This window comes from Agaricus bisporus (assembly GCF_000300575.1).
Source record: "Agaricus bisporus var. bisporus H97 unplaced genomic scaffold AGABI2scaffold_4, whole genome shotgun sequence".
NCBI classification, from domain to species: Eukaryota; Fungi; Basidiomycota; class Agaricomycetes; order Agaricales; family Agaricaceae; genus Agaricus; species Agaricus bisporus.
The window spans coordinates 1,960,147-1,972,982 of record NW_006267367.1 but is presented as its reverse complement, the minus strand read 5'-3'; the positions used below and the strand labels follow the sequence as shown (position 1 = coordinate 1,972,982).

Below are 12,836 nucleotides of genomic sequence, written 5' to 3'. Positions count from 1 at the left end.
GGTGTCCGACGGGCCGGTGATTAAGCGTTCCGCTATCATCCCACGCCTTATGTTGCCTCTTTATTGTTAAATTCCATTGTTCTGTTCTTGGTCGATGCTAATGCTGGCGAAACTCGCCTTTCGTCTGCGCCCGCCACTCACATCCATTCCCTCTCGAGGCTACATCTCCCCAATTTTCTCCCAGAAGCCTCTTGCACGACCATACTCCTGGTGGATAAAAGCTCGTTATCGGCCAGACGGAACTCGCCGGTCCATTTTACGAGGCATTCTACACGGCGCGTTGTATGGTAATCCACCGATTCTCCCCCGCAGACAAGGAATTAAACTCACGATGGGTTCTTTTAGTGAGCGTGGTTGTCTATGCATATCGCCAGCACTCGCAGATAAAGCATGAGGAAGTTGCCATCAGGCTCTTGTCACAAGTCGTCGAACTTCAACGTATCAACCGCAAATATCGTGGCTCCGCCTTTACAGAGCCTGCCGAAATAAAAGATTTTGTAACCGAAATCTCAAAGTTTGATATCATGCCAGTGACTCCCAGGATTGTCTCGACTTTTTGCGAGAATTACGAGCCATTTTCAAAGTTGGCACCGGAGAATCTTAAAAAAGTCCAGGAAAGAGTATGCGAACTGCATAAGCTCCTGGCATTCGGTCCAAACTCGGGGAATACTATTCCGGTCATAGTGAAGGAAGTGCCAGAGGCCTGGCATGAACTTATGCTGGAGATAATAGCCATGAATTGCCAGGGTCTATCGAAGCAGACGGATATCCTAGAAGGTATATTGCTTGAACGCGTCGAGAAATAACTCGCTCAGCATTTCGAGTCTCGCGAGCTGGCGCCTCTCTACGGGAACTCACACATGTAAGTACTCTCAATACCCGTGTGGATTCATATTCGAGTTATCGTTATGAATTCAGGCTTAGGGGGGCTTCTGCTCGATATAACGTATGTACATGTGATATGAAATCCACAATAACAGTAATGATTAGTTCGACTTTCGCTGCAGTGGGTTTAGCGAGGGCGGGGCCCCAATTGCGAACGCATACTAAACCAACTGTTGCTTTCGCGGGGTCGTGAGGTTGGACATACAACACCTGCCAAATCAAACAGCCATTGTTCGATCCACCGAGCCTAAAGATGAGGCCGTGAAAGAGGTTGAGTGGCTAGTGCTCTTTTTTTGTTTTTCAAAAAGAAAAGAAAAAAAGTAATCAAAGCCTTGATCCTGTAATTATCGAATCATCTGATCGCTGTAGTAAGTTGTGTCCCACGCTTAACATAATGCCATAACCAACGCCACGTTTGTAGTAGCTCAGAATCAACGATCACCTGCTCCTGCCCATCATGCCCTCTCGAGGGAGTTACCAGGGTTCTGACCGAAAGTTACTCCTCGCGTTCGATGTAGGAACCACTTACAGTGGGATATCGTATAGGTAATCACCTTGCGGTGTAGCATGTAAGTAATTGATTAGCCCTTCAGCATCCTCGATCCGGGGAAAAAGCCAGAAGTACAGGGCGTGTATCGGTTGAGTTACTTCTGCAGTAACAACTTGATGCAGCTCTGATACTCTGCTTTAGTTTTCCAGGACAAGAGGTAGCGGGTGGTACCGCAAAATTGCCTTCAATTATATATTACAGTCAGGATGGCGGAGTGCGTGCTGTGGGCGCTGAGGCTGAAGGGGATAGCATTGAGATAGTGGCTGAAGAAGAAGATTGGGTGAAAGTTGAATGGTAATTTTCCTCTCGCTGCACGCTTTCGACTGGCCACTAAAAATCCGTTATATTTCACGAGGTTCAAATTGCATCTGTGCCCAAAATTAGGTGATATTGACGCCAGCGCTGGTCACTTAAAACCTTTACCTCTGGGTAAAACGGTTGTACATGTTTTAACAGACTTCATGAAATACCTTAATACCTGTGCGAAACAATGGATTCAAGAAGTCCATCCAGGTATTGGTAGCGATGTCTGGGACGGACGGGAGATCCATTACGTTTTATCTCATCCAAATGGATGGGAAGGGCCACAGCGTACTCTGATGAGACAAGCGGCAGAGAATGCCAGCCTCGTACCGCCCAACGGCAGAAACCAACTTTCGTTCATCACTGAAGGAGAAGCAAGCTTAAACCGCTGCATTGAAAAGGAGTTATTGACTCCGTCAGTAATCGTGAGCCGTCAAATTTGCATTTGTAGGGGATAGTTGACAGCGTATCTCTAGGGCGATCAAGGCATCTCGATCGTCGATGCCGGCGGTGGTACCATTGACATCAGTGCCTACGCACGCAAGGGTAACAGTGATAAATTCGCTGAAATCGCAGAAGCACAATGTAAGTAGCACCATTCCCTGGTCCTTGGTCCTTAGCTCGAATATTTGCACAAACCAGGCCATTTCAAAGGTTCCATCTTTGTATCGGAGGGCGCCGAAGCCTATCTGCAGAGTGTGTTTAACCTCTCCGCTATATTTAGACATCACTTACTGGCCCTTGTCTTTCCACACATCAGGTTACCTGCCGAAAAGTAACAAGTATTACGCAGATATCCCTCAGATGAAACACTACTTCGACAAATCGACGAAATGTGCCTTTCGTGATCCAAGTGATCCTCTTTTCATTCGATTCGGATCTGCCCGTGATAAAGATCCTAAATATAAGATCACGGCTGGCAAACTGCGTCTTGAAGGGTGTGCCTTTCCTCCATATATTTGATCTACTCGACCACATTGCTCAAAAACAAGTATAGAACAGATGTCGCTTCTTTCTTTGAACCTTCCATAAAGTGCATTGTTGATGGTATCTTGGCCCAACGTAGCATCGCCCACACGCCAATCTCCGTGAGCTATTCAACACTCTTGTATGTCGTACGCTCATCACTGGAAAAGCATGTTTTTCTAGTTGGAGGATTTGCGGCCAACGACTATCTTTTCAAAAGAGTCGAAGATGATCTGGAGCCCCATGGGCTGCGTGTTTACAGACCGGATGCGCAAATGTAAGCCCTGACGTCCCTTTTCCGAACGGTTGAGTCGAATTGATTCGAATTCCTCATATCACATCTTGGATCAGCAACAAAGTTGTTGCTGATGGTGCTATTTTGGGTGTCCTCGACAATCCTGTTAGAACTCGGGTTTCGAGGTACTCGTCCGGGGTCAAAATATATACCCGATATAACAAAAAACTTCCGGAACATAGGCGCAGAAGACTGAAAAGTCTTCAGTTACCTTCAGGCTATCTAGCAATCCCTGACACATTTGAGGTGATCATAAAACGGGTGAGGAATCTTGTTGTTACGTCGTGGCATGGATTTTTGACACTTCCAATAAAGAATGTACAAGTATCGGATACACAAGAGTTTCGTTCGAGTTTGACCCACAAAAGCACGAAACGGTCCGCCCTGCTACATTTAGAGGAAGACATCATATGCTACCGTGGAAATTTGAATGCAGATGAGTGTCAATTTATGGATAATGACCCAGGTTCGTCTATTTCTTTAGTAAAACAATCGTTTTGAATTTGATGTTGATTCATTTTGAGGAAACTATCACAAGCTTTGCACGGTTAAAGCATACCTTGGAGATATTCATATGCCGCTTCGTTCCGGATCAGGCGGCTCGTTTTATGAGATTGAGGTTGACATTGTACTGCTCTTTGGTGTTACGGAGCTGAAGGCTCAAATTGCATGGATTGAAAAGGTAAGTAATGCCTTGCCTACTCACTAGACTACTAGCTGACTGGCATTACAGGGAGAAGAGAAAAGGTTCAAGTTCTTTTATGCAGCACCTGCTGAAATACTTATGGCATTTCATAGGGGACCAGCTCGGATCATATATGATACCAATCTCTGATTGAGCGCTGGAGTCGTTACTCTCTTCCTGGTTTTGCGTTCATATATGCCTCTTCTATAGCTAGTACCAATCGAAAACATCTCTCAATATACAATATTGAACATGCGTCAGTGCTCATTCGGAAGCGGCGCGAGTCAGCTCCGATATGAATGGCTGCCAATTTTCAATTGCTGCTGAGGCTATAATTGTTTCTCATGAGCTTATTAGCTTCTAGAATCAGCTGGAAATCATGGGTCGATCAGAAAAGCTCACCGCAGTCCTTCCTTGCAATACATTTACAACGTGTCTTCTGACCCTTTTGCGCTTAGCTATCATAAAAGCGACTTCCACCCATTGACAAACAGTCATCCTACTTCATCCACGAACATGTCAAGGGCGAGACATTCTGGTCCACGCAAATTAATTCTTGCTTTCAACGTAGGAACTACTTTTAGTGGAATAAAAACAGTATTCAAAGCTTTGTTACGTGTTACGGATCTCGCTATCAAATCATCTGATCCTGCATCGTAAGTTGTGTCCGGGCCGGTCCCACGCTCCAAAGGTTACTAAAGCCGTCTCTGACAGTTCGGAACAAACGATCACTTACTTCTGCCAACCATGCATCTTCAGGACAATTATCAGGGTTGTGAAGAAACATTGCTCATCGCGTTCGATGTAGGAACCACTTACAGTAGGATATCGTATAGGTAACCACCTTCAATGCGGTGTAGCGTGTAAGTAATTGATTAGTCCTTCAGCATCCTCAATCCGGGCAAGAAGCCTGAGATTCAGGGTGTGCACAAGTTGAGCTACTGCCTCAGTAACAACTTTATGCAGCTCTGACCCTCAGCCTTTTGAAGGTTTCCGGGACAGGAAATGGCTGGCGGCACTGCGAAATTGCCCTCAATTATATATTACGACAAGAATGGTAAAGTTCGCGCTGTGGGTGCCGAGGCTGAAGGAGACAATGTCGAGGTGACGGCCGACGAAGAAAATTGGCACAAAGTCGAATGGTCGGTAACCTCGTTCTCCTCGTTATCTGGTCTCTAATTCTATTCGATTATAAAAGGTTTAAATTGCATCTGCGCCCGAAATCCAGCGACCTTGAAGCTAGCGCTGGTCACCTAAAATCTCTACCTCTGGGGAAAACAGTGGTCGAGGTCTTATCTGACTTCCTGAAGTATTTGAAAACATGCGCCGAACAGTACATTCAAGAAGTTCATCCTGGTATTGGGAGTGATGTATGGGATGGAAGGGAAATTCATTACATCTTGTCGCATCCCAATGGCTGGGGTGGGACACAGCATACTCTAATGAGGGAAGCAGCACAGAATGCTGGCCTCGTATGGCCCCGAAGCAGAAACCAACTTTCGTTCATCACTGAAGGGGAAGCAAGATTATACTGTTGCATGGAAGAAACGGAGGCAGTAATCGTGAGTGACTAGGTTTGCATTTGCAATGATAGTTGACAAAGCTTCCCTAGGATGATCAAGGCATCTTACTTGTCCACGCAGGCTCAGGTACCATTGACATCAGCGCCTATGCACGCAACATAAAGAGTGATAAATTCGAGGAAATTGCAGAAGCACAATGTAAGCCACGCTATTTCCTAACGCTTGAATTCAGCCTGAACATAAACCAGGTCATTTCAAAGGATCCACCTCTGTGACAAATGCTTTTGAAGACTATCTCCGGAGTACGTTCGACCTGTCCGCTATTAGACTTTTATACCACTTACTGGCCCTCTACTCCGCACACCAGACTTTCTGAAAGATAGCAAGTTTCGTGAAGATATACCTTGCATGAAACAATACTTTGACAAAGCGACGAAATATACCTTCCGTGATCCGAGGATGCCTCAATATATTCGCTTCGGTTCCGTCCGTGATCGTGATGATAATTGTAAAATCATAGCCGGCAAACTGCGCCTCGAAGGGTATACCTTTCTTACCCTTATTTGATATACTTGGCGATGTTGCTCAACAGAAAAATACAGGACAGATGTGGCGTCTTTCTTCGAGCCTTCTGTGGAACGCATTGTTGATGGTGTCTTGACCCAATGTAGTGTTGCACGCAAGGCAATCTCCGTGAGCTATTGCGAATACTCGGGGGTATCTTGATCCATTAACCCATTGATGGAAAAGCATGTTTTTTTAGTGGGTGGGTTTGCGGCCAGTGATTATCTTTACCAAAGAGTCAAAGATGAACTGCAGTCCCATGGGTTGTGCGTTCACAGGCCGTTACGGCGAGTGTAAGCTCTGGTGCCCTTTTCCAAATAATTAAATCCAATTTCTCATGTCACTTCTTGAATCAATGACAGAGCTGTTGCTGACGGCGCCATCTCGGGTATTCTTGCCGGAGCTAATAGAAATCGAGTTTCGCGGTATCCGCTGGGGATAAAAGTACCTACCCGATATAATAAAAAAATTGCTGAGCACAGGTGCCGAAGGCAGAATTGTCTCCAGTTACCTTCAGGTTATCTAGCCATACCGGACACATTTAATGTGATCATAGAGCGGGTAAGGGGTCTTACTATCATGTAGTAGCATGGATATATGACACTCCAAATGAAGAATGTACAGGTATCGGAAACGCAAGAATTTCGTACGAGAATTTCCCACAAAAGCACAAAACGGGCTGGCCTGCTACATTTAGAAGAAGATATTATATGCTACCGTGGAGACTTGAATGCGGTTGAGTATCAATATATGGATAATGACCCAGGCTCGTCATGATACCTTTACCTTTAATAAATCAATCATTCTGAATTTGATTTAATTTGTCTTCCAGATAACTACCAAAAGCTTTGTACTGTCAGAGCATACCTCGGGGATACTCATATACCGCTTCGTTCTGAACCGGGCGGCTCGTATTATGAAATCGAGTTTGACGTTGTATTGTCTACTGATGTTGGAAAATTGAAGGCTCACATCGCATGGATTGAAAAGGTACGTAAATGCCTTGCCTCCTCGTTGTACTGTTAGCTGACTGGTATTACAGGGAGAAGAGAAAAGGTTTAAGTTCTTTTATGCTGCACCCACTGAGATACTTATGACATTTCATAGGGGACCAGCTCGTATTATATATGATACCAATCTCTGAATGAGCGCTGAAGTTGTTGTTCTCTTCCTGGTTATGCGTTCAGATATGCCTCTTCTATAGCTACCAATTGAAATCATCTCTCAATGCACAATGTTGAACATGCGTCAGCGCGCATTCGGAAGCGGCGCGAGTCAACTCCGATATGAATAACTGTGCCAAATTTCAATTGCCGCTGAGGCTATAATTGTTTCTCATGAGCTTATTAGCTTCTAGAATCAGCTGGAAGTCGTGGATCGATCAGAAAAGCTCACCGCAGTCCTTCCTTGCAATACGTTTACAACGTGTCCTCTGACCCTTTTGCGCTTAGCTTTCATAAAAGCGACTTCCACCCATCGACAAACAGTCATTCTACTTCATCCGTGAACATGTCAAGGGCGAGGCATTCAGGTCCACGCAAATTACTACTTGCTTTCGACGTAGGAACTACTTTTAGTGGAATATCCTACAGGTAACGAACTGATCAAGCGAATGAAGTTGACGAAAAGTAGCTGATGGTTTGACCAGCATTCTCGACCCAGGCAAAGTACCAGTCATTATGGGGGTAACAAGGTTGAGTGACTACAACAACCATGATTTTTGCAGTCTGACACGACTCAAGTTTTCCGGGCCATGCGACTGTTGCAAATGCGAAAATACCATCAATCATCTTCTACGATAAAGATGGTTTGGTTCGAGCTATAGGAGCAGAAGCGGATCGAGATGGTATAGAAATGATTGCGGAGGAAGAGGAATGGGAAAAGGTGGAATGGTATGACGTTTAGGTCCGATGCAGCTCTATACACATTATTCATGTTCCCCAGGTTCAAGCTACACCTGCGCCCAAATACTCCAGAATTCGCAGCGGCGACAGAATTTGTAAAACCTTTACCATTCAAGAAGACTGTGGTCGAAGTCCTTTCCGATTTCCTCAAGTATCTCAACGATTGTGCCAAGCAATATATACAAGAAAGGCATCCAGGTATTGGAAGTAGTATCTTGGAAGATGCTGAAATCCATTATATACTTCCCCACCCGAACGGATGGGAAGGCCAACAACAAGCTTTAATGAGGCAGGCAGCTGAGAAGGCCGGGCTTATCTCCCGGTGTTCACATGGGCGAAACAAGCTCACCTTCATCACTGAAGGAGAAGCTAGTTTAAACAGATGCATTGAAAAAGGTTTGATGACCGAAGATATACAGGTGAGTAAATGCTGCACTGGATTAGACACTTTACTAAACTTTTCCCTCTTTCACTAAAAAGGAAGGAAGTGGAATCACCATTGTTGACGCTGGTGGGGGCACCCTCGATATTAGTGCCTACGCGGCAAAATCAGGCGGGAAGGATTTCGAGGAGATTGCAGAGTCCCAGTGTAAGTGCACAAAAAATGCGCCGACTCAGGCTCGTGTCTCCAGTCCTCAATTTCAGTATCTAGGTCATTTGAAGGGTTCCATATTCGTCACAAAAGCTGCTAAGGAATATCTTCATGGTGCGTCTACTTATCTACTTGCACGGGAGGGACTTACCAGCTACCTGCAGATTTTTTGAAGCGATCAAAGTTTCTGGGTGACATCCCAGATATGGAACGATACTTTGATAGAAAAACGAAATGTGAGTTCCGCAATCCGGCCGATCCAAATTATATTCGCTTTGGATCCGTTCGTGAGAGGGACACCAAGCTGGGAATAACTTCGGGGAAGCTACGCTTGGCTGGGTGAGTGATCACCTTTCGAATCATTTCCATCGATCCGGAAAATGCTGAACTTCACGCAGAAAAGATGTTGCCTCATTCTTCGAACCTTCGGTCAAGTGCATTGTCAATAGTGTTCTAGCCCAGCGCCAAATAGCTCTAAGATCTATCTCGGTTAGTAGTAGCTCCTCTGAACACCAGGTCTTGATTCTGATACTCCGCAAGAACGTTTTTCTCGTTGGCGGTTTCGCAGCGAGTGACTACTTATTCAAGAGAGTGAAAGAGGAGCTAGAACCACAAGGTCTCAAAGTGTTCAGACCGGACGATCAGGTGTAAGAGTTTTTCGTTGTAGCCAAGAATTGACAATAATCCTGACTCCGACCACTTTAGTAATAAAGTGGTGGCAGACGGGGCCATCGCTGGTATCGTAGATCGATCTGTTCGTTCAAGAGTCACCCGCCTTGCCTATGGCACGAGTGTTGTTGTTCCATTCGACCCTAGCCTCGCTGAGCATAGAAAGCGTATCCAGCAACTCAAACGAGCATATTCCGGGGAGATGGCGATTCCGGACGCGTTCAGTGTGATCCTTCAAAAGGTGATTTCTTAGTTATCTAAAGGAACCAACATTCAATCCATAGTTGCAGAACACTCAGGTATCAGAGACGCAAGAATTCCGTTGTTCTTATACAAGAGGCGGGCCTAACCCACTTTTTTTGAGAACGATGGTAAAGCAAATTCTATGTTATCGAGGAAAGCAGTCTATAGAGAAGTATCAGTTCATGGACAACGAGCCAGGTAATATTTTTTTTGACCGTCGTTTAATTTCTTATCTCTTTCTGCAATCATAGAAAGCTACCGCGAGTCGTGCACAGTCAAGGCCGATTTAACGGATATCCCGATGGCTCTCTGTTTTGGACCACAAGGAACGTACCTCGAGGTTGTTATAGACATTATAATCCTGTTCGGGTGCACGGAGTTGAAGGCGCAGATAGCATGGAACGAAAACGTGGGTTGCGCGCTTTCAAATTGTCGAGAATGCCGTGATACTGATATGCCTCGGAATCCAGGGGGTAGAAAAGAGGTTTGTCGTCCAGCCAATTTGCATCAAGATTGTTAATGAGAATTCTTTCCAGGGGTCCTGCAGAAATCATATACGACACGGACATATGATATTCGACAGATATTTTGGTTGTATTTGTACATGTATTCCAATGATAACTTGCCTCGTGGGAACGCTAAATCGCGTCAACGTTGCCAATGATCCCGAACATTATAACACCGCCCCTCGAGCTCTATCACAAACTTCAATCATGTCGTCTCATAGCACTCAAGCAACCATTAATGAGCTAATTGCAGGAAGTATTGGTGGTGCTGCTCAAGTCTTGGTTGGACAGCCAATGGACACGATCAAAACACGGGCTCAGACTGCTTCAAGTGAGTTTCTTTCTCCATCCCGGTAACAAGATAACAAATGGGATTCCGCATTATAGAGGATATGTTTGTGCGTGCTTTAACGACATTGCCCATTTAAGTTTGTCGACGTCATCTTTAGAAAGGCCCAATGGACATCTTGGCACAAACAATGCGAAAGGAGGGCTTCTTTGCTCTTTACAAAGGTGGCTACAAGGGATCATGTGCTTCATCAATCAGTCTAATATCTTTCCACCTTTGTAGGGATGTTAAGCCCACTTATTGGCATAGCCGGTGTCAACTCTCTCTTGTTTGCCGCTTATGGGTCTTCTAAACGGCTAATCTCACCCTATCCCCAACTATCATTAAAAGAAATAGCAGCAGCCGGCGCTATGGCGGGTGCAGCGAATACAATATTGTCTAGTCCGGGTGCGTACGTTCTTCAATTTCATTGCTTTATCTAACGGGAGCGTAGTCGAGATGTTCAAGGTCAGAATGCAAGCGCAATATGGTGCGCCTACCGATAAGCGACTTAAAGTTGTTGTGAGGGATATGTGGAGGGATTGGGGTTTTCGTCAAGGTATTATGCGTGGTTTTTGGGTCACACTCGCCCGTGAAATCCCCGCCTATGCGGGGTATGTCCATTTGGTTGATAGGCTGCATTCCGGGATGATTCGCTAATGATCGGAAATGCAACAGTTTTTATACCGGCAAGGCTTTGAAGTTTGCGTCATAGGCAAATTTTTCTCACATTTCAATAATAGGATTCGAATTTTCGAAACGTACTTTTGCCAAGAAGTACGGAGACGATATACCCGTATGGGCACTTTTGGCATCAGGCTCGATGGGTGGAGTAAGTTCGCATGCTAAATACGCCGTGCATAATGCTCATACCTGCACCGTAGATTGCGTATTGGCTAGCCTGTTATCCATTAGGCAAGTCGATTTTCCAATGACAGATAGACATCTCATCTTCACCCAGACGTTGTCAAATCTCGCGTTCAACTCCGGGCTGAGCCACCTCAGGGTTCTCCCATCCAATACATCATTCGGGAGCTTCGCGCTGTCGTAGTTGAAGCCGGAAGGTTTGTTACTGGTCGGAACTTCGTCAATTCAGGATCGCTCACAAAAGATTCAGTGTGGCCGGCTTATTCCGTGGCTTGTCGCCTTGCCGTGAGTGATCCATGCTGGTGACGTCTTGATATACCATGAACTGATCATTCTTTGACAGTCCTGAGAAGGTAACCCACGTCATCAAGCTAAAATTCTCTGACGCTAATATTTTGCAGCATTCCGGCCGCAGGTAGCACATTCGCTGCATTTGAACTGGCCAGAGGTACTAATCCGACATTAATCATGCTTACATTGGTATTGAACTGCTCCACTTCTTGACAGGGTACTTATTTAAGACCACTGGTGTTTGATACACAAGCATTCTCTGGCATCTGGTCTTCATGGTCCAGACTCATCTGCCATCATAGAACCAGATTCCAGATGAGATTGACGTCATATGTTATGGGCGCTTATAGGAACAAACACAACTCACTCCCTACGTTTGAACCAGGAAACCGAGCTAATGTGAATGGATTACTCCAATGATTGAAACACGCCGTCAGTCGGTAAGGCCCGTACACTCGAAAAAAATTGCAATGCTGTTGAGATACACGAGGTCGAATCAAACACAATGAGGACGGCCTTATTCGTGGTCTACAGTGATACAGCACAGCGTAGATCAAGCGGCAGTTTCTGGGAAATGAATCGAATATGTGAATATCCCTTGTTCTCACAGAAACATCTCCCAAGCGTCGTTTTCGCGATCCCGTCTCTTTAAACCTCTCCACCGCCAAAGTTCCACTTGAACGTCCGTGCCATCAGGGAAATAGATCGTCTCGATTGCGGACCAGGGCATACTGCCGTCATCTCCCTCTTCTTGATCAGCCGTCTCCCGTATCCATCGGACTACTTCTCTCTGGACATCACCACAAGTAACAAAACCGCCAGCCGGTTTCTGCGAAATCACAATATTTCGCCACGGTCCAGGAGTCGAGATATCCATAGCTGAAAGTGGAGGGTTGGTGGCTGGATGGTCAGCCTCCGGAAACGTGAGGCTGAATGGACTGCCATTGTCCTTGATGGCTGTCGCCCGCCCTTCAGGATATAAGTCTTTCTTACTGGTCGTTGCGACAGGCGTGACAACAACGTGGGGAAAGTGTTGATACTTTAAGGAATGGTCTATGTTCCTTCTAATTTCTGCCCTCTCTTCGAATAATAGTGGAGAGGGGTAGATTTCATGACGGCCAAACATGATGTCGACCGTCGTGGCATTAAGATCGTCAGGGAGGTCTTTGGGGCGTGAACGGGGCGTTGGGGGTATCATTCTTGGCTTCCTCGTCAGTATGGCGCCTGCTGAACTTGACTAGATGGAGAGTAACTCTCACTTACAGGAACGAGTTTCAAGGAAGGGATGCAATTGAAGTCGTGGATGGCGGGAAGTAGTAACAAAAATGCAATTTGGGCACGGTCAGTTTATAAATCCATCTACCGAGCTTATCACCCAGGCACCAGTTATTATTGTGGAGCCACAAATGTTCTGAATAAAATTGAATGGTTCATCTGTGAATACTTTATTCGCAGATCTGAGATTGACCTTCCTGGAAAACCCTGATAATAGGGCCCGTCAGATTGAGCATTTCAGCCCAATCAGGACCGTCAGCTGTCAGACTAATCCCCGAATGTTATTGCCGATTTCCCTTATGTCATGAAAGATTCTTTGCATCTTCTGACCTATAAATACTCTTTTGTAATTATAGTGTGCAAATTTCGAGTTTTTATCTCCTTGTCTAT

General features: G+C 45.5%; 6 protein-coding genes across 6 annotated transcripts; 5 read left to right on the top strand and 1 right to left on the bottom strand.

Annotated features, from left to right (window-relative positions):
• Window positions 1-90: 90 nt before the first annotated feature.
• Window positions 91-1,121, top strand: AGABI2DRAFT_192176 (hypothetical protein). The gene is made up of 4 exons (XM_006460416.1): window positions 91-287; window positions 346-862; window positions 919-946; window positions 1,008-1,121. Exons 1-2 carry the CDS (start codon window positions 95-97, stop codon window positions 804-806), a joined length of 654 nt encoding a protein of 217 aa, XP_006460479.1. The 5' UTR covers window positions 91-94; the 3' UTR covers window positions 807-862; window positions 919-946; window positions 1,008-1,121.
• Window positions 1,122-1,326: 205 nt separating this feature from the next.
• Window positions 1,327-3,938, top strand: AGABI2DRAFT_203545 (hypothetical protein). The gene is made up of 14 exons (XM_006460415.1): window positions 1,327-1,431; window positions 1,479-1,523; window positions 1,577-1,729; window positions 1,791-2,163; window positions 2,215-2,323; window positions 2,381-2,434; window positions 2,499-2,676; window positions 2,736-2,826; window positions 2,875-2,981; window positions 3,056-3,260; window positions 3,315-3,465; window positions 3,524-3,681; window positions 3,733-3,746; window positions 3,798-3,938. The coding sequence occupies exons 1-14, from the start codon at window positions 1,343-1,345 to the stop codon at window positions 3,832-3,834; spliced, it is 1,764 nt and encodes a 587-aa protein (XP_006460478.1). The 5' UTR covers window positions 1,327-1,342; the 3' UTR covers window positions 3,835-3,938.
• Window positions 3,939-4,200: 262 nt separating this feature from the next.
• On the top strand, window positions 4,201-6,548 carry AGABI2DRAFT_142700 (hypothetical protein; the record flags this gene model as incomplete). The annotated part of the gene is made up of 10 exons (XM_006460414.1): window positions 4,201-4,340; window positions 4,674-4,826; window positions 4,913-5,246; window positions 5,297-5,405; window positions 5,456-5,509; window positions 5,575-5,749; window positions 5,810-5,900; window positions 5,958-6,037; window positions 6,134-6,215; window positions 6,396-6,548. The coding sequence occupies 10 exons, from the start codon at window positions 4,201-4,203 to the stop codon at window positions 6,546-6,548; spliced, it is 1,371 nt and encodes a 456-aa protein (XP_006460477.1).
• Window positions 6,549-7,230: 682 nt separating this feature from the next.
• AGABI2DRAFT_192172 (hypothetical protein) lies at window positions 7,231-9,855 on the top strand. The gene is made up of 14 exons (XM_006460413.1): window positions 7,231-7,363; window positions 7,420-7,464; window positions 7,514-7,663; window positions 7,716-8,094; window positions 8,156-8,264; window positions 8,328-8,381; window positions 8,432-8,606; window positions 8,666-8,756; window positions 8,808-8,914; window positions 8,973-9,177; window positions 9,227-9,377; window positions 9,431-9,588; window positions 9,650-9,663; window positions 9,716-9,855. The coding sequence occupies exons 1-14, from the start codon at window positions 7,281-7,283 to the stop codon at window positions 9,750-9,752; spliced, it is 1,758 nt and encodes a 585-aa protein (XP_006460476.1). The 5' UTR covers window positions 7,231-7,280; the 3' UTR covers window positions 9,753-9,855.
• Window positions 9,856-9,892: 37 nt separating this feature from the next.
• On the top strand, window positions 9,893-11,416 carry AGABI2DRAFT_150403 (hypothetical protein; the record flags this gene model as incomplete). Its single annotated transcript, XM_006460412.1, has 9 exons — window positions 9,893-10,016; window positions 10,139-10,198; window positions 10,257-10,421; window positions 10,468-10,631; window positions 10,729-10,845; window positions 10,898-10,928; window positions 10,975-11,077; window positions 11,282-11,328; window positions 11,388-11,416. 9 exons carry the CDS (start codon window positions 9,893-9,895, stop codon window positions 11,414-11,416), a joined length of 840 nt encoding a protein of 279 aa, XP_006460475.1.
• A 359-nt stretch (window positions 11,417-11,775) lies between these two features.
• On the bottom strand, window positions 11,776-12,369 carry AGABI2DRAFT_178022 (hypothetical protein; the record flags this gene model as incomplete). Its single annotated transcript, XM_006460411.1, has 1 exon — window positions 11,776-12,369. One exon carries the CDS (start codon window positions 12,367-12,369, stop codon window positions 11,776-11,778), a length of 594 nt encoding a protein of 197 aa, XP_006460474.1.
• Between the last annotated feature and the right edge of the window lie 467 nt (window positions 12,370-12,836).